At 36.4% G+C, this 21688-nt stretch overlaps 1 protein-coding gene across 3 annotated transcripts in view; it reads left to right on the top strand.

Moving 5' to 3' along the window:
* Positions 1-21688, top strand: part of Emcn (endomucin) — a 62435-nt gene that overhangs the window by 13240 nt on the left and 27507 nt on the right. For all 3 annotated transcript variants that reach the window (XM_042701703.1, XM_042701702.1, XM_042701701.1), the window contains exons 2-4: positions 5811-5933; positions 9458-9532; positions 14113-14223. In XM_042701703.1, coding sequence (XP_042557637.1) covers positions 5811-5933; positions 9458-9532; positions 14113-14223 — 309 coding nt within the window. The remainder of the gene's footprint in view (positions 1-5810; positions 5934-9457; positions 9533-14112; positions 14224-21688) is intronic.

Genomic DNA, 21688 nt, shown 5'->3' on the forward strand with positions numbered 1-21688 from the left:
CAGCTAGTGTGTCTAGTTTCTCCCTAGACTGAAGGCTGATTCTGATTTGTGCCCTTCAGATCCCTAGTCTCCAGGGACGCCTAGGAGATGTTGATGAAGTGCAAATTCAAACTTTCTACTGATGCTTTCTGGTGCTGAAGGCAGAATATTATTAGCTGGAACAATGTTTAAATTCTTCAGAGAACTATTTAATTCGATTTAAAAGTTTCCCCAACCCTTTCCTAAGAACTCATAAAGTAGTTATTTAAAGCACTTCTAGGCAAAGCCATATGTTTTATTTTCTAGTGAATCATTTCAATATAGAAGCATAGTATATAAGTATTCAATATGGAAGTATTCTACATTCAATATAGAAGCATAATATATGAATGTAGACATATATTAATTTGTAATTAATAACAGCACTTCTATAGTTGTTCATCAGTTTGAGAATTTATCATGTTTTCTTCTTTATTTCTACAACCTCTCAAAGGCCAATGTGTTATGTGTTAACTGTTTTCAATGTATAATAAAAATTTAAGTATTTAAAATTTCAGTAAATATGTAAATGAGACTAAATGTTAAAGCGTGCTGAAAGTGACTGCTAGTTTTTATTAACAAATTAAACTCTACATCGCATCTATATAGGAGGTTGGACTAGCAAGGAAGGTAAATGAGAATGAATATTCTTGAAGCAGATTGAATATATGAAAACAATGAAATTTGTTGAAAGTTTTTAGAAAGGAAAGAGAGAGAAGGAAGGGAGAGTGATAAGTTAGGTTTATTGGAATAATCCCCCATATAACTAATACATGTTAATAAAAATTAAAATAAACAAACAGACTTGAAAATTGAACTTGCAGGGTTAGAGAAATAACTCTTTTATTCTGTCACTTAAAAATTGAATATTGATTTCCAAAGTCTAATTAACAGTTGGAAAAAAATACTCTTCACCAAAATGTACTCTGAAAGACACCAGGAAATTCCTAGAGAATACACTTACAAAATGTAGTCATAAATTAGCAATAAGTAATGCATCTATTTACATTATTTTAACTAGCAGTAAAAAATGTAGTAGATATTATGAGCACAATTGTAAGATATTTAGTCAAAATATATTCACAGGAGAAATGAGTAGTGGATGCTTCTGTCCAGTACCAAATGCAGTAGGACTTCAATACTGAATTCAGGAAAATGACTACCCAGAATGCAATTGTACAAGGTGGGAACTACACAGATTGAGCCAGAAGAGGTTCAGGATGGAACTTGTAAGGGACGCCTCCTACGGGCTGCAAAATTTGAGTTTTAAGGAAAGAAATTATTCCTCCTATTCTCTTACATTTTTCTTTCATAAGAAGAGGAACAACACTAGAGGAGCACCAGAAATAAAAATGCCACAGTCAAGAAAGAGCAATGAAGAAAAAAACCACTTATGTCCCTATCTTTCTAACGCATTTATAAGGAACCATGTGGTTTTTTGTGGTTTTTGTTGCTTTGTATGTTCCTCTCCATGGTATAATGCCTGTTTTCACTGTATTTGATGTCTGTATAATTTGGGGAGGGGAAGGGAAAAAACAAAATGTGTAAGTAGGGATACAGGTGGATCCATTGTAACAATGAGATGCACACTATGTTGAAAAATGAACTTTATAATTTAGGTGTTGGGAGGAGTGTAGTTATGGAAGTGGGAGGGAAGGGTTGGTAGGGGAAAAACAAAGGAGGAGGCAACAATGCTTGATAAGACATGTACTCATTACCTTGCTCATGTAACTGTAACCCCTCTGCACAGTATTTTCACAATAAGAAATATATTAAGAAAAAAAAAGAAAGAAAGAGCAAGGAAAGCAGCCTGTCTGTGGGAAAGTAATGAGAAATTAAAGGGAATAGACTTCAAGTCATAAATAAAACGTATTTCTAGGATCGAAGGATTTGTTTGTAGTGGTCGTTTCTCTCCTTGGGTGAGCCTTGAGATTGCATGGGCAGTGATTAACTCCTACGTCCATGTAAAAAGCAATGGCCATTAAAATATCATGCTAATGTCATAAAAATAGACTTAGCAATGGATAGAGCAGGATATAGAGTGTATGTGTAGTGTTTACACATATACATAGTTGGATGGTTAAACATAGAACATGAATCAAGCTAAGAGATTACACAGGAGAAAGAGAGGGAAGAATGGAAAAATAAAGAAGATGAAAAATTGACACATCTCAAGTCTATGAGAGCGGCATAGAGAAACTCAACAAAAGAGGATGACCAGTAACAGAGTGCTAGAGAAGAGAGACTCTTGGGTAGGTGGGTGGGGACTAGGAAAAGGGGGCTGTGTCTGGGAGGGCAGGATAAAGAAGACTGAAGAGTGTTGAAATCAATTGCTTACAACTAGAAAATGGAACAAGGAAGCCTGTTAAGGGATGCTATTTCTTAGAGGGAAGGGCGCAAGGCCTGTGATAGAGATAGTGAAATCGGAGCCAACTCTCCATCTTCCCAACCCAAACACCTTCCAAGACCGCAGGTCCATTTGCAGATACTGCTGTGTTCTGTTTAACAAACTCAGCAAGGTAATGCTGCCTTCCTGTCCTCCCTCCCCTACTCCCTGGTGGGGCCAGGTGGCTGAGACACCTGTCCATGCTCGGAGCCTGCCAGGCTTGGCACCCCCACCCACCTCACAGATGGCCTGAAACTTGAAGAGATTCCTCTTTCCACTTATCTGAGTCAAGATTTTCTTGTTACTTAATCCACCGAAATCAGTCCACATGAGAAATGAAAGCTTTCTCCCAACTTTTGTCTTTCCTGTAGTATTTTATATATGATTGGAAATGCACCTTTAAATTCCTCCTTTGTAAGAATTACACTCACTTGGCTATTTTATTTAAAATGGGATTTTTTTCCCCTGTCTCCTTCCCCTAAAAGGCTATGTGTGTGGCTTAAGACCTTCAGGCCTCCTGTTATCTGGACCCTATTTAGGCTACAGATTGTATTACTTTTGTTTGATTTGGAACTAAGAAATCTCCCCTTCAGTTTGAATATGAAATGCATTTTCCTTATGATGTTTCCATATATGATTGCTCTTGAAGTCTCTCCCTCCAAGAAAATTATTCTGATGATATGACCCTGCTTTGGTTTCTTTTAACATTAGGTAGAGTCAATTGTGCATAGTAATAATTACTTTTGTGCCTGTGTGTGTCAGTACTGAAGCTTGAAATTAAGGCCTGGGCACTGTCCCTTAGCGTTTTCACTTAAGGATGGCACCCTACCACTTGAGCCTCAGCTTCACTTCTAGTTTCTGGTGGTTAATTGGAGATAAATGAGTCTCATGGATTTTCCTGCCCAGGCTGGCTTTGAACCATGATTCTCAGATCTCAGGCCCCTAAATAGCTGGGATTACAGTGGTGCAAATATAAGCCTAGGATTACGCCTGCTTCTGATATGTCTAATTGTATCAGCATAAATTCTAAGTTTCTTTTAAAATAATCCATGTATTTTTTACTTGGTTTAGCATCTGCTTGAATAATGCTTAATAAATGTTGATCAAGGTAAATAATTTATAAAGTTGTAACAGGACATCATTAGCTGTTGGGGTCAATGCAAAATGAAAAAAACTTTTGGCTGTGTTATCTCATGATAATTGTTTTCTTTTGATCAGAAAATCAGCAGTATAGAATTTAGTTGGCAGTGAACCAAAGTGACTGAACTTATATCAGAAAGAAACATCACCACTAGGGTAAAAATGTGTGCATATGAAACTAATGATCAGGAGACTCAAGTGACATGTCTTTCATGAAGGTTCTGTTTGATGGGAATACAGAAAATGATACCTTATTTCATTTGCATGTATTCAATATATTTGCATACTAATGTCACTTTTTTACATTATATATGTTTTATATATAGTTTATATAAATATTTATATGTTAGAGAAAGTTGAAGTCCTCAGCTTGTACTTCACTGATGGTAATTTACTAAGGTGTACAATATTTATCAGCTAAACAGCAAGAATTATGGTAGCAAATACTGACAAATTACTATGAAGGCCAACTGTCTCATCAGTTATATGGGGATTTACATAATGCCATTACATGCAAATATAGGACTTGGATCTATGATAAAGCTGTTAGGGCTGGGAATGGGTATCAAGTGGTAGTGTCTGGCCTGTGTTGTTCAAACCCTAATTACACACACACACACACACACACACACACACACACACACACACACACACACGCATACACATAAACAAAGAATATTGAATCTGTGTACATTGTATACCATGATCAATAAGGGACAAGCACCTGCAAAATCATAATTAAGAATTGATTGGAAATTACTTTATTTCAAGACTAAATTATTTGTGAGCATTTAAAGGGCTGAGGAGTCAGGAATGTGTAGAAGGTAATACTGCATAATACAATATGAATTTGTAAAAATAATTCCTATGAAGATATTTGGAATTATTATTGTCTGACCATCAATTCTATAGACCAGTTGCTCTAGATTATGAAGTTCTTACCAATAATGGTACATTGGAGAGTTTATAAGACTGTATGGTGCCTAGCATTTTCTATGTTCCATAATTAAGTATTTTGAAGAACTCTTTGCTTTCTTCCAAAGTTTGAGCCCTCTTTTGAAATTCTGATTTTTGTTTTTGTTTTTGTTTTTGTTTTTTGTCGGTTGTGGGGCCTGAACTCTGGGTCTGAGCACTGTTCCTCAGCTCTTCAGCTCAAGACTAGCACTCTACCACTTGAGCCACAGCACCACTTTTTCTGTGTATGTGGTGCTGTGGAATCAAACCTAGGGCCTCATGCATGCAAGGCAAGCACTCTACCACTGAGCCACCTTCCCAGCCCCTGAAATGCTGCTTTTATATAAGCTAGCAAAGGAAGTATTTTCTCAGAGAGACTACAGAGGATAAATACATTCCATATGTCCAAATAGTAGTGCTAGAAACAAAGGCAAAATTCCCCTAAATCGTATAATCAAGATTACTAAAGTAGAAAGTAAACAGACTTTGCTACAAATTGATGCTATGATCTTTTGAAATTACCTCCAACCTCATTTTGTGTGTGAGAGAGAGGGGTGAGAGAGAGAAAGAGAGAGAGAGAATACTAAGGCTTGAGTCTTAGGCCTGCAGCTTGAAACTTAGGTCTCAAACTCTCTCTTGACTTTTACATTTTCAGCTGGAGCTCTACCACTTGAGCCACATCTCTACTTCTGGCTTTTTTACTGGATTATTAGACTTGAGTCTCAAGGATTTGTCTACCCAAGATGACTTCAAACTGGGAATTTCCAGTTGCAGCCTACTGAGTAGCTAAGATTATAGATATGAGACACTAGTGCCTGTCTTAAATTCATTTTTTAAGGAAGAAAAGTTCAAGATTTTGTAATAGTAGAATATCTGAAAATTTATTTTTGAGCTTCTAAAAGGATTGCTGTCTGAGGCCAGTAAAAGCCATGAGATGCAATCTGAAAAAATAACTAAAGCAAAAAAGCTAAAGTCATGGCTCCAGTGACAAAAAGCCCTGCCTAACAAAGGCTCTGGGTTCAAAACCTGGATGCAAAAACACACATATACATCTGTCGAGTTAAATTTGAATTTACACATTTATTCATCACAAGCTTTCTTAGAGACTATGTAGTTCCAACAGAACAGACTTTCCCTGTCTATCATCCTTAAACCTTCACATCAGTATGAGACACATATGGCACTAGTGAGTGAAAGTTTATTACAAGCTCCAAATCCATGCTCTACTCTCTGGGCTATTAGCATCATACATGCAGTTTCATGGCAAAATAATGCAAAGGCAACAATATTAACATAATTTAATTTTTTTCAGATGTTGACAACGTATCTCCGACCTCATCCTCACCAACAAATTCTGCAACGAAAGAATCTTCGCTAACACCAGACACAAAGCCAACATCAGAGTCTATCCATCCAACACCTGAAATATCTATAGGTACGATGACCTCTCAGTAAAAGAAAAAAATACTATATATATATAGTAAAAGAAAAAAATACTATATATATATATATATATATATATATATATATACATATAGTTTGAAGAGCAAAATTAGTAAAGCCTATACATTAACATACATAAAAATGACATGGGCTCCTGCATTCAAGGATCATAAAAATCTGTGTTCGTTCACTATTTTGAAATCCTTGTGTGTATGTGTGTGTGTGTGTGTGTGTGTGTGTGTGTGTGTGCGCGCGCGCGTGCACGTGTGAGAGAGAGAGTTGATTTGCATACTGAAACTTGACTTCTCAGTTGGCTTTTCTGTTCATTGTGTCTTGTTTGATCATGATCCTATTGTGAGTGTTACATACACAAAATTTTCTTTCAGAGAAATACCGATTACCTTGCCTATGTCACAAAGTGATCTTCCCAAATTCTGGAGAATTCCAGTTCTCCACTTAGGTAGCCCAGTCCCCAAGGTGAAGCTATGTTAATTTCAGGCTGATTTTGTTGATTGGGCCATGCTGAGAACAGATTTAATTGTAGCTTTCAATACCGGTGTCGTTGGTTTTTGTTGTTGCATTCAGTGGCAGCAACTATATCACTATTTGAAGGACAGTTAGTAAAGGGAATCTACCCACCCCTCCATCTTCCCTAAAAATATTAAAAGCCATTGAGCATCAATTGAAAAGTCAATGTGAGCACCAGAAGTGCTACGATGGGGGAAGACTGACAGAGTTCTCCAACAGCTGGATGACAGGAGAGAAACATGGATGAAGAGCACTGGAGAAGGAAGCCAGAAAGGAGCTGGCAGGGGTTCGGTTGCCTAGTTACGCCCTTGTGTATTAAGGCATAGTCGAGTTGAGCTATGTACAGTATACATAGTAGTATCTAGATACATGGATAGGTAGATAGATAGATAGATAGATAGATAGATAGATAGATAGATAGATAGATAGATAGATAGATAGATAGATAGATAGATAGATAGATAGATAGATAGATAGATAGATGGATGAATGGATGAAGGTGACTATGTTACCTTCCCCTAAAGATAATACAATTAATTAATTATGATGAAGATGATAGATGATTGTCTTCAGAAATCACACTCTTGGTTGTAAACTAGTATCTCTAGCTTCTTCATCTCAGGACTGTGGAGAGCTTAAATTTGAGTACATTTGATAAACACTCTCTCACTTTCCAAAAAATAATCCAATTTTAACTTCTACAACCATAGAAAAAGTATCCTTGCAGTGAAACCTTTTTTTTTTTCTCCTTTACTTGTGGCCAACATCTTCTTAGCTACACAAGAGTTTTTCCTCCCAAAAATAGGACCTAGAGAAGCTTATTTATTTTCATTTCAAGGCTTCCCAATAGGATTTTCTTTGTTTAAAGGTCAGAAGACAGTTGGTTTCATAGTACTTATGTCTATCTGAAGCACATAAATGTGTTTTCACTTGCCCGTGGCAGAAATTCTATCATCTGAAAAGTTTAAAAAAAAAAAAAGTGCAACAGAGATGAGAATTTTCACAGTAACACAGTGACAGAATGATGGGGGGAAATGACATTGGGTCTAAGCAGTGCTGGCCTTGAGCAGAGATTTGCCACTTACAGAGATGGGGTTAGGCTCTTCTTAGCTGGGCATCCAGCAATGACAAACTTTGTGGAAAGGTCAAGTAGACAGAATTTAAAAAACCAACATTTGGTAGACACTGCATCTTACCACTCTAAAATGAACTTCTAGGATTATGAAATTTGACTTGCAATTTTGTTTTTCAGCTTTGTTATTCAGCTGGACCATAGGAAAGTCACATATGCTTAACGAGTGGAATTATACTGAAGGAATAAGAATTTCTGAGCATGGTTCTTAAGTTTTGTGGTACTAAATAGGTATCCAGTTTCTGCTGAGATTAGTAGAAGAGCCAGGTATTTTGGGCCATCTGTTTCACAGAAAGTGTTAGATTTGGCAGTTATTAAATTGCATGTCTGATATGGAGAAAAAGGGAAAGATGAACCTATAAAGAATAGACTTTTGAAGAACATGCTTGGAAATGTTTTGTATGACTAGTCGCCATGAAGGTGGGATTTTTCTCCATTGTCTTTCTCTCCTACTCATTACCTTTCCATCAGGAAGCCTGAATGGGAAAATGAACAACTGGAAATATCTCTTGTAGATGATTCTTTCATTTGTCCTTTGCACAGAATTTTGATGTGGTGAAATTGACATTTTTAAGTTTAATCCTCATAAAATATGTTTACCAATTATTTTCTTGAAAACTTTATGACCTAAATGGGATTCAACACAGCCTGTAAAGTTGACAAAGCAATTTCATAGAACAGAATTATGATAGTCTAATGACTTAAGCTTAGCCTTTGTTGACTTAAAATTAAATACTAGCCTTTACAGTGCATAGCTATAGTTTTCCCTTATTTGTGCTGACTTCAGTCCGTTTGTCTGATCAACTTCTTAAAAGTTCTTCGTCGTTACTCATACACTGAAAATGAACAGATATCACAGTTATTGGTTACTGAGATACTCATGATGGTGATACACAAATATGTTCCAGAACTGCAGCATAAATGCCGAATATGAGAAATGAACTACAACTTATATGAAACTGCTTACTAGTGTTTGAAGCGACTATTTATCAATTCATGATAAATCTGAAATAGTATTACTCTTACTCCAAAAAAATAACTAAGGGGTGGGGGATTAGCTCAAGTGGTAAAATGCCTGCTTAGCAAATAAAAGGCTTCTAGTTCAAATCCACCTAAAAGAAATTGCACTGAAAGAAGAGCTGATGAGCTGTTGACGAGGAGAAATTTTGTGCTTTGTTGTTTCTCTTCTCTCAGGGCCATTTATTTGAATTATTTCCTTATTTTTACTATTACTCAGATTTAAAAGGTACTAAGAGTCCAGGACTCTGGAAGAGGAACAAAGCAGAATTCAAAGAATATTTCATGACTCAAGTTTTCAGGCTCCTTTATGACTTACATTTAACTTAGAATTTTCTTCACTCCAAGTTAACAAAGTGAAATGTAATTCTGAAAAATAAATTGTGATAGTCCTAGATCCCACTGGTCCAGTCATAGTTTGGAGGAGATTTTGGAGAAGTAGAAGGAAGACAGGAAGAAAATAAAATCATTTTAAATTTCTGCAATTTAGATGTTTTGCAATACTTTTTGCATACTTAATGATATTCACCTAACAATCTGCAGTAGAAATTTGCTACTTGGATCTTCATATAAAAACACATGTGTTTTTGTGTATACCTCTATGTGTCTCTCAAGCATACACAACTATATTCCTCTTGAGACCCAAGGAGTTAGAAAATGGAAAAAAATAGAGGTAAAAAAGATAAAGTTAGTGGGAAATTCAAAAATTACAAGGAAAAAAATTAAAGGTTTATCCAGCACATCTTCAAAGGGCTTCCATTTCACTTCCAAATTCAGCTTTTATTTATTCTGGTGGGATAAGATTATGAATAATAATGTCATCTGTCTTATCAAACTAGGAACAACCAGCAAAGACTCATCGAAAATATCACTTACGCCAGAAATTACTTCACTAACAACTGCTAAAACTACAGGTAAGTATTAATTTATTTTGCCAGCTTTAAATACACACACACACACACACACACACACACACACACACACACACACACACACACACACATAACTCTTCCTACTCAGGAGGCTGAGATTTGAGAATCACAGTTTTGAAGCCAACCTGAGCAGGAAAGTCTGTGAAACTCTTATCTATAATTAATCAGCAAAAGTCAAGAAGTGGAGGTGTAGCTCAAGTGGTGGTATACTAACCTTGAGCAATAAAGCTCAGGGACAGTCTTGAGTTCAAGCCTCAGAAACAGCACTAAAAAACAAAAAACAAAAGCAAGCAAACAAACAAACAAACAAAAAACCCTGTAATTTTTACCCTTATAAAATGTACATCAGTGACTTTTAGTACATTCATAGGTGTGCTATCTTCCCATCTCTGACCATGATATTCCTTAATTTCACTGATATTCAGAACTTTCAGTGTGGAAAGATTGTACTTTTTGTTCAACTTATCACTTATGGTATCCAAGTTTTTGCTTTTGTAACTTGTTTTTCTATCAATGTTGCATTGTTCAGATTCTACTGTATAGAAATACAATTTACTTTCACATATTATTATATCCTGATACTTGGTTGAATTCATTGATTAGTTCTGATCTCTGTGTATCTATGTATGTATCTATGTGTGTTTATTAGAATTTTCTAGATTCACTATAATATCATCTGAAAATATAGCTTTACTTCTTCCTTTCCAATGTACATACCTTTTGAATTTTTACTTATTTATTTTTATTGCTTAATTATGTTGGCCATACCACCCAATACAATGTTAAACAAATAGTAACAAAGGATATCTATATTGTTTCAAATTATAAGAGAATGTTGCCTGTATTTTGCCACTAAGTATTATAATATGACATTCTCTTGTTTTGGGGGGTTTTTTTGGTCGGTTGTGGGGCTTGAACTCTGGGCTTGGGCGCTGTCTCTCAGCTCTTCAGCTCAATGCAAGCGCTCTACCACCTAAGCCACAACACCACTTCCAGTTTTTTTTTCTAGTGGTTTATTGGAGATAAGAGTCTCACGGACTTTCCTGCCTGGGCTGGCTTTGAACCGTCATCCTTAGATGTCAGTCTCCTGAGTAGCTAGGATTACAGGCATGAGCCACTTGTTCCCAGCCCTCTTGTTTTCTTAATATGACATAAAGTACTGATTTTTATGTGGAATCACCCATGCCTGTAATAAGTTTAACTAAGCCATGATGTATAATTATTTTTAAAGGAAACGTGTTTGGTTTATTTTGCTATTTTCCTGTCTATATTCATAAAAGATAAAGGGTTGTAGCTTTCTTTCCTTGTCATGTTTTTATCTGGTTTTAGAAGTAGGTAATAATTAGGTAATAACCTCTAGATTGATATGGAATGTATTTCTTCCTCTACTAATTTTGGAGTGGGGGAAAAATGATGCTCTTCTTACTCTGAGAGAGGACTGGTAAGATGAACATGATAGAAAACTCACTAGCAATTTAGACCACTCCTCTGTTCTTTTGAATCAATAAAAATAATTCTACATTTTAAAAAAATCTTAGGAAAAAGACCCAAATGCCAATAACTTAACCAGACAGGAGTTAAACGGCAGAATCGTTGCATGTCAGGAGCAAGGTAGACATACACATTTTTCTTTTACAACCAAATAGAGATCTGGAGGATTTCCTGACAAGCTTGGTATAAACAGGACTTCATGGATACAGTTAAAAGGACTGGAATAAAATACTTTTTAACCTCATTCATAGTAAGACAAGAAATTAATGTACATTTTTAAACCAGAAGAACCAACAAAGCACTCTTTCTTAGCCACCACCTGGCCCAGGAGTGACCTCATGAGAATGTTTGTGTACTGAAGTGTTCAAAAGGGACAGCTCAAATGTTCTAGAAGACGTAAGCCCTCCATAAACACTGCTACTATTGATTCACTGATTTGTAAGACCACATGAGTAAATAGGGTCACTCTATCTGAGAAAATATAGAAGAAATCTTACAACATTTACTCCAACTCCAAGAAATATTGTTGAAAATAGACTTTAGGGAAGACAGGGACCAATATCTACATATTCCATCAAGTGTCTAATTAAGATCAGATAGATTCTTCTTTTTTAAGTTTTACTACCATTTTAATAACATCATGGTGGGCTCTTCATCCTGCTGGCAGATAGAAACCTAGCTGCAAACGTCATGCATAAGAATACAAAATTCAATTACTAATGTATCAAATGAAGGAAATAGAGCATAAGATTAGAAATATATATATATATATATATATATATATATATACCCTTTAGAAGTAGAAAAATTATGTGTTCTTAAAAAATTATCTTTATATAGTTGTACACAGCTTGCATATAGTCAAAAAGTCAGCTTCTAAGTTCAAGGTATCTTCCATCATTCTTCTCCATCTTTCCCAACCTCATCTCCTGAAGGTACCTCATTCCACTTTTACATATGTGTATCAAGGAGGATGACTATCTCCAAGCACTGCTCCTCTCTCCGTTCTTGACCCTCTCCCTCTTAACTCCCATCCCTCTCAGACAAAATGTCTTAGCTTCCTAAATTTTATTTTCTTAAACTGTTCATTGTTCAAAGGGGATAAACCATCAAAATCCATCCCTTCATATACCCTTGAGTCAGTTGAATGGTGCAATTACACTGATGGCCATGTATGAGGTTTACCTATATGTTTCTATTTTAGATCTAATATATAAAGAAAACATGAGCCCTTTGCCTCCCTGATACTGACTTACTTCACACAAAATAACTTTTCCAGGTCCACCTATTTCCCTGCAGATGAGATGATGTAATATTATTCTTTCCGATGGCTGCACTAAATTCATATATACATACACACACACATATAGACATATACATGCCACAATTTCTGGATCCATTTGTTGGTATCTAGGCTGTTTCTACAACTTGGCTAAACCATATGCTGCTAAAACACAGATTCACACCACTGCCAGAGGGATTATTGTTAAATCCCAAATTCTGGATCCTTCTGATACCATGAAAATATCCCAATTTATTTGATCTCTGAACTTTGTATACAAGAGGCCATTCTAAATATAAGCATAATGATATTCCTAGCCTGGGGTTAGTACCAAATCTCTGTAGGGAGCTACCTGGCAAATAGGTTGAGGAAAAGAGTAGATCAGGAGGTAGCCAATTGCTCACTTAGCCAAGGTCTAAACAAGAAAGGACTCAGAGATGTCTGTTCTTTGGGTTTAAACTAGGTCCTTTCAAGTCTTGCGACAGCAAGAACATTGCTACACATGTAACTCCATAGGGGTCTTCCTGCCTACCTTAGCCAACATGTAAATGCTACAAAAAAAAAGGTTTTTAAAAGTTTAATACTCACATAGAAATAAAGCTTTCTCTCTTTTGTTCCACCACTAAAACCTCAGATCCCACTCATCTTCATTTTCCCAACACTGTTCTTTCATTCTCTCAGTGTTCCTTGAGCCTCCATGGTGCCTGGTTCTCTGGTTCCATCATCCGAGCTTCTCTTCCCTAGGTGTAAGTATTGGAGGAGATGAAGTCAGTTTGGAATGCATTCCTTCACATCTATTTCCGCTTCTTGGACTCAACACATATTTATTTACAACCTGGGCTACTTATTTTCACCCTAAGCAGAGACACCAAAAGAATCTGAGGAAAATCTTTGCCAATTTCCTGCCACACTCTTTGCTAATGCTTAGAAATATTTCTCTAAGACCAATAGTACAGACATTGAGGCAAGTAACAGTCTTACCAGAAGAAACTCGTATCCTTCAAGTTATTGCAATGAATCAAGACATTAATTAAGTTTCTGCCAAACCACCTACCCCCCTATCATGGGGACAGAGTTTCTATGAAGCACTTACTCAAAATAGTTCTTGAAAATGGAGGTCCTTTGGCAAGTGCTTTTAAAAAAATGTTACCCTCCTAGGATTTCACAATAACGCATTAAAAAAAAAAATTATCAGTCCTAATATAAAGAAATCCATGAAAGTTTTAAAGCTGTGAAGCTCTAAATTAGTTTGGCAATTAGACAACAACTTTAATAAAAAACAATAAATGTTATTTTGTGTAGTTAAGGAATACAATGTGGTGCTGTGAGATTTAGAGAGAGCTGAATGGTTACTCTCAGAGCAAAACACATCCACATATCCAGCCTTTCACAGTTACCCAACTTTTGTGGCAAAAAAAGCTAGAACCTCTTTTGTAGTGGAAATGCCTGATAGAGCACAATGCTGACTGTGATCCTCACGCTGTATTTGTCTATCCTACACAGCTGCTACTTCTCTCTGCCCCCATCTCTGAGTCATAAGCTGTTTCCTTTATAAATCTATGATAACAATGTAATAAAAATACTAACACAATGTCCTTAGTGCTACCCTGTATCCTCTGAGCTCTTCAGGTCCTCCATCACCCCAAAATATAAAACTTAAAATACTGATTTCTGTAAGACTTTCACCAATGAATCCTCAAGTTGTAATTGGATGCTAATGTGAATATTAATAAGACTAGCTAGTGATTTGTGGTATGCCTAATGGATGCTCCTTTTTCCACATGATTAGACAGCACAACTCTTGGTGTCACCACAAAAGAGCTCATCACTACAAACAAAACAGGAACAACTCTCCCACTCTCAGATGCTGCTTCAACATCCCAAAGTTTCCAGCACACATGTGAGTAAGAAGATTTGAACTGACATGTTCAACTAGTGTATTGCGTGGGACTAACCTAAGAATGTGTTCTGCCTCATCCTACCTACATCCTCTTCTAGCCCCCAGCAACCAAGATAATAATTTGGTGTTTTTTTTAAACAATAATGTATTATCCCAGAGCTACAAATGGTGGGTACCAAGGCAGAAGAATATAAAGCTGGGCATTAATACATGATATATCATCTGGCAACAAGAGACAGTTTGGCCAACAAAGTAGGCAATTTTGATAAAATGAGAAAATTATCCTGTAGTTACCAGTAATTGTATTATTGCGAAATACAGCAGAACTTTGTTTTCTTATTGGTAACTGCATGCACTTTGGTCAGCCTCTCTCCTTCTCTTCCTTACTTCTGTCCTTCCCAGCACCTAGTAAGCACCATTTTTAGGTTTTATGATATCCATACCTTTGTATTCCACATATGTGCAGGCTCATGCCACACCTCTTTTTAGGGGACTGGCCTAATTGACATACGATCCCTAATTCCATCCATGTTATAACAAATGACAGGATTTCACTGTTTTATAACTCAATACTATTCCACTGTGTATATGTACCACATTTTCTTCAGCCATTCGTCAATTAATAAGCAGAGAGGCTGTTTTCCAAATTTTTACTATTGTCAAGTAGGCTGCAGTGAACATGCAGGTGTTTCTTGACCTTCTAATTTTACTTCCTTTGTAAATGTACCCAGGAGTAAAATGGCTGGATCAGATGGTCCTTCTATTTTTAATTATTTGAGGAATCTCTGTGAGACTTTCTATAATAAGTATATTCATTTACAACAAAGTAATAAGGGTGCCTTTTTCCGTAGCCTCAGCAACACTTTTAATCCTCTGTCATTTGGTAAACCATTCTTATAGAAGTGAGACTATCACTCACTGGGATTTTGATTTATATTACTCTGATATCAATGATATTGAACATCTCTTTTGAAAAAGAAGAAAAGGATATGACTTTTAAGAAAAGTTGTCTTTGGTCTATTGCCCATTTTTAAGTCTGATTATTTATAGAAATATACTTTTAGAAGAACAAAAGCAAGTGATATATGCAGCTAGAAATGGAATGAAATCAACGAAAAAATTCAAGGGAGTTTTTCATGTTGATGAAAATGTTCTACAACTGGATTAGAGTGCTTCAAAACACTGTAATCTTACAAAAATTATTTGTTCCATAGTTAAAGTGATACATTTAGATATTATTCAGTGAGTAAACAATGTATTTTTAAAGCTTTATTCAAAAAAAATTGTTGACCATGACCAATTACATTTCCTTCTTACATAATCTGAACCAAAAAATCCAAGCAAACAAACAAAAAGAATTCACCATGGGAAATACATTGGCAAAGTATCAGTATTAAAATGAGTCTGAGAACATCTTGATGACTCACGGGCATATTCGTATATAAAGAGGCAAATGTCATAAATAACTGAAATTGGCAAGAGGATGGGCAGAATATGGTGGTGGTGTAGAAAGACTCCATGAAATCGCTTAATTTCCTCATGAGACAAAGAGAATGCTAGTTAATTTCTGATTTCTGGTTTCAGTCCACATGTATCCTTACAATAAGCATTTCTGACCTATATATTCCATGTAATCTATGCATATAATCCGAATGTCCTCACCAGCATAATTAGCAACCTATCAAAATAGCTTTACTTAAAAACTTGTAATTCATGCATGTGTTTTGGGCATAGTCACAACATGATAAGAACCAATTAAAGGCAACTCATCATGTCTAAGTCTCTGGTTTAGAGATCTCTAAGGTTAGAGGAAATGGTCAGTAGGAATGATGGATGAGCAAAAACACACCAGGAGGATACCATAATTGTCAACTACTAATTATATTTAAGGGTAATACCATCTCTTAGAAAATGGGAAGAGTAGTACCTTTTCCTATATGCACCACATTTTTCTATCATACTGTCTCGGCTGTGATAAGCAGCATCTATTTTGTAGGAAAATATGTGTATGAAATGAATCTTCTGCAACTTATTCACAACTTATCTACTTCATAATACATTGATCCCTAATACAAACAAAAACAAAGCTATATTTGAGTCATCAAAGGTCATAGCATGTTCTGGAGATTAAACTGCTTTATACTCTGAACTGAATATTCACCCATTCATGACTGATGACCAACAAAGTAATATCCAGAGACTATGACTTCTTGAAATTATGACCCACACGGAAGTACATCATGAGTCACCAAAGACGCTTAATTTTACTTTGATTCACAAAATAATATGCCCTGAGCATCTAAGTTCTGGGTACCATTGTACTTCTTAGTTTCTAGACACAGTAAGGAATGACTTTTTCCAAGTTGTTAAAAATACATAAAAGCCATTTCTTGAAAAATGAAACATATGGAAAGCAAGATAATGAAAGAAGGGCATTTACTGTTGCTCTTTGTTACTTAACCATATATATATATATATATGTATATGTATGTGTGTGTGTGTATATATATATATATATATATATATATATATATATATATATATATGCACTTGAGGCATTTGTTATAAATACCTAACAAATTCCTGGGACATCCATAGATCTCTCTATTCTGAATGCTAAGCTGTCCTGAAGTGTCCTCTACCACATTAATTACTAAATTACTTTTCTGTGAAGCCTCACTCCAAAGGAGTAGTACATGGATGAAATACAGACAGATTCTTTGATAGCTTGCGTTTCTAAACTTTTCCGATTTCTCCCACAAACCACTTGAAAAGAACAAAAGCCACAGTCAAGTTTAATCACTGCAATGATTCTATTCCTCTCTCTCTCTACATTTTAGTATTTGTTACTTTTGCATGGTATTGACCAAAATACTTAGAAAAACAAAAAACTTAAAGGGAGAGAAAGATTGATTTTGGCACGTGGTTTTAGAGATTTCAAACTGTAAGCCTGATTACGAGTCTGAATATCATGGCAATGAGGGTTTATGGAGGAGAAAGCAGTTCATCTCATGGTTGACAGGAAGCAGAGGGGAGGGGAGGAGCAAGAGACAAGATATACCCAAGGCATGCTCTCAGTCACCCACTTTCTCCAATTAGGTTCTATGGATTTCACTACAAAATGAACAATTCCGGGCTGGGAAGGTGGCTCAGTGGTAGAGTGCTTGCCTTGCATGCATGAGGCCCTGGGTTCGATTCCTCAGCACCACATAAGCAGAAGTGGCGCTGTGGCTCAAGTGGTAGAGCACTAGCCTTGAGCTAAGAGCTTAGGGACAGCACTCAGGCCCAGAGTTCAAGCCCTACCACGCCCCCCCCCCAAAAAAAAAAGAAAAAAGAAAAAAGCCGGAAGTGGTGCTGTGGCTCAAGTGGTAGAGCGCTAGCCTTGAGCTGAAGAGCTGAGGGACAGCGCCCAGGCCCAGAGTTCAGGTCCCACGACCAGACCCAAAAAAAAAAAAAAAAAAAAAATGAACAATTCCATAGTAACACAGATATTTAAAATATTCTGTTGTATGACAGGGTCTATAATCTAGTTCATGCAATATTAGAGAGAAACAAATACTGGTTCAAGGTTATTGGTACAACCATCTCAAAAAGTTAGGAGAAAAATAATAAACCCAGAGAAAGGAAAAGGAAGAAAATAATAAAAATAAGAGGGGATATTAATAAATGACAATCACATATTTCAAAGTGGGCCAGCAAAATTAAAGTTTTGTGGTTTAGGACATGAAGACATAGAAATAGAAATTATTTTACAAATATAAGTCTATAAGAAGAAAAGCTGAAAAAAATAACACTCAGCAAGGTATTAGCCCAAAGGGTTCAAATACACATGGTTGAAGTTCCAGGAAAAGGAGTAAGAGAGGGGCTTAAAAGTAGTTTTTAAAATACTTACCAACTTGATTTTTTAATAAAAGCTATCAACCCATAGATGCAGCAAATTCAATAAGCCCAAACTAGAGAAACAGAAAGGAAATCACATCAAAGCGCAACATCATCAAATCCTAGAAAAATCAGAGGTAAAGTCAAAAAAACAATTGTAAAAATGACAACAGAGTTTCATCAGGAGCAATACATGACAGAAAACAATGAAGTGACATCTTTCTACTGGAAGGGAATAAAAGTATCACCCTATTTATATTCTATAAATATTTTTTGGACATAAAACATCAATAAAAATCTGGCAAGAAGGGGAAAATATCACCAGATGGAACTTTGGATCTAAATAAATGCAGGAAGAGATTTGACCATAGTAAATATATGAGGAGATATAAAAGATTTTTTTTTACCTATTTTAGTCTCATCCAAAGATTGTTGAAAGATTGTTGTGATTGTTGAAGGAAAAGATAACAACAGTGTATCAAATGTTTAAGCTATCTAAATCTTACAATCACAGAAGAATAAATGCCAAGATTGAAATATAATTGCTGGAATACAATCCTTAAATATACTCAAGTCAACTTGGATCCCAGTGGTTCACTGGGCACCAGTAGTTCTAATCCTATCTGAGAGATGAGGATCTAGGTTGCAACCCAGCCTGCTCAGGAAAGTCCTTGAGATTCTTATCTCCAATTAACCACCAAAAAGCCCAAAGTAGAGCTCTGACTGACAGAGAACAGCCTTGCAGGGGGGAAAAAAGGCTCCATGACAATGCCCAAGCCCTGTGTTCAAGCCCCTAGGATCGCCACCAAAATAAAATCGAAATATTCAGCCCCAAAAAAAGACAATAAATAGAGAGAAAGAGAAACTAAAAACAGATAAGAACTTAAAATCAAATAAAGATCAGGATAATATGATTATATCCAATTATAATGACAAGCACAAAAACCAGGATAGTTTGAACTCCATTAGAAAGATGAGACTGTGAGACTGGAACAAATATATGGCCCAAATGCAGTACTAAAAAATCATTTAAAATATAAACTGATTTGAAGCAAAAGATGGGAAAAGTATGTTTTGCTAAAAATAAAACTGCCATGGCTATAATAATATTGGCCAAAAAAGTTTCAGAGTAAGGAATTCACCAGGGATAGTAAAGTTACTTTAATCCATTGTGAAATAATGTAAGACTGTGAATCTTTAAATACTATGTTACAGAAGGAACTAAATCTTGACATCTTTGATGATGCTATCACTCTAAATACATTATCACTCTAAATACATTCTGTAAAACAGAGACAGAGAGAGAGAGACAGAGGAAAAGAGACAAGGGGGGAAGGTGAGGAGGGAGGGAGAGATTAGGGAAAGAATACAATGGCTTCTATATTTGAGACCAATCAGAATAGAAATCACACCGAATCTCAATGATATATATCAGTCGGATCACTTAGCAATACTAAGAAGCAAGGATCACCTACTGAGGATCACTTATCAATACCACAAAATCTTGACATTATTTTTATGATTACTCCATTTTTAGATGATCATCCCTCAAAGAGTTTGTGTTGTGTGAAATAAACCCTAAAGCTCTTCTCAGTTTAAACATTCCATTTGCAAATCCAAGATGTATACTGGAACAAGGTACAGTTTGAGTAGATTTTATTGTATACAGAGTCCCCAACTTTCAACACCTAAGTTCCTTACCTGCAGAAGCCCACAAGCTTATTAAGAAATGCCAGATGGCCGGGCTCACACGTAGTCCCAACAACTCAGGAGGCTGATATCTGAGGATCACAGTTCAAAGCCAGCCAGAACAACAAACTTCATGAGACTCTTATCTCCAATTAACCAGAAAACTGGAAATGGAGCAATGCCTCTAGGTGGTACAGTGCTAGCCTTGAGCAAGCTCAGGGACAGAGCCCAGGGTCTGAGCTCAAGCCCCACAACCACAAGCAAGTAAGCAAGCGAGCAATCGAGCAAGTGAGCAAGGAAAGAGAAGGAAGGAAAAAGGAAGGAAGGAAGGAAGGAAGGAAGGAAGGAAGGAAGGAAGGAAGGGAGGGAGGGAGGGAGGGAGGGAGGGAGGGAGGGAGGCAGGCAGGCAGGCAGGCAGGCAGGCAGGCAGGCAGGGAGGGAGGGAAAGAAAAAAAGAAATGCCAAACATCCACAAACAATATCAAAATTGCAATATTGCCTACAAAAGATCCATGAGTATGCAAAACAGAAAAACATGAATAAATATGCCAAGTTGGAAAAATGACTGTAAATGAATTTGTGTTCAGAGAGACTTAAAAAGTGAACAGTGAGACTAATGCACTATATTACACAAATGAAAAGCTACTCAGCTTTTGATAGCTAGTGACAATGAATCCACATGATGTCACAAATACTTTGTAAAATCCAAATCAATAAAAGTATTTGTTGGGTATAAATTAGACTTACTGTACTGCTTTCAAAAATAAAACCATTCATTGTAAACTATGCCTATAAACACTTCAATACGTTTCCCTGCTTTCTTCATTCATTAGGCTGAGGAAACATGTTGATTCTTCCTACCCATGAAGAAAATGTGTGTTCTCAGCTCTAGCAAAATAGTTCAAAACTCTTAGCTCTGTGAGAAAAGAGGTTCACACCGTGCCACAGATGATGAACCTGTATTAGTTTTCTGGAGCTATGATAGTAAAGTACCCACAATCAAATAGTTTAAACCACAAAACTTTAGTCTCATAGTTCTAATGGCGGTAGTCTGAAATCGAGGTATTTGCAGTATAGTTTCTGCATGCAGTCCAAAGAACCCATCCTAAGCCTTTCTTCTAGCGTCCAGAGAGGGCTGCCCATCCTCGGTGTTCCTTGGCATTTCAAATGATGCATGTATCACTTTAAATTCAGTCTTAATGAATGGAGAGGGAGGAAGTGGAGCTAAATACAAGTCATAATATTCAAGGTAGCTATGTGAAAATGGAATAAGGTATCTTGAGAGGATAGGTGAACCATCTCAAAAAGTTGAGCTCAATCATCTGTACAAAGACCTTTTAAATGTTTTCATAAATCTTGGGGAGGTGGCCCTAATGAAACGCACTATCGGCCATCCACATGAGTTAAGACTCACTACACCTAAGTTTGTTCTTCATGCATTTGTTATGGTGTATATGCAGATCCAAATTTCTGGACCTTTATGGGGGATTCCAAAGAAATGTCAATCACAAGATTGACATTTATGGACAAGATGGGTCTAAAACTATTCATCTTCTCTTCTTGAGTTTCTAATTTGGGGCCAGTGTCTTGAAAACATAACATCTTCCGTGGCTCATTTTTTATTTCCTGTGCTATTGTGGTTTGGATTTTATATGTACTCCCAAAATTCATGATCCGTAAGGAAGCAGTGTTTACAGGTAGGAACTTCAGGAGGGAATGGATCCTTAGAGATCTGGCCTCATGAATGGATTAATGGACTCGTGGATTCATAGCACAGTGTGTTTGGAGAGAGGGTCTTCGATATAAAAGCCACTCTGAGGAGGCAGTTGTCCCATTAAGCCCCACCAGTATGTCTGCTTTTACTCTAGACATAATGTGACCACAGACTAAAGTACTC

This window comes from Dipodomys spectabilis, unplaced genomic scaffold, assembly GCF_019054845.1.
Source record: "Dipodomys spectabilis isolate Male_0828 unplaced genomic scaffold, ASM1905484v1 ptg000297l, whole genome shotgun sequence".
NCBI lineage: Eukaryota > Metazoa > Chordata > Mammalia > Rodentia > Heteromyidae > Dipodomys > Dipodomys spectabilis.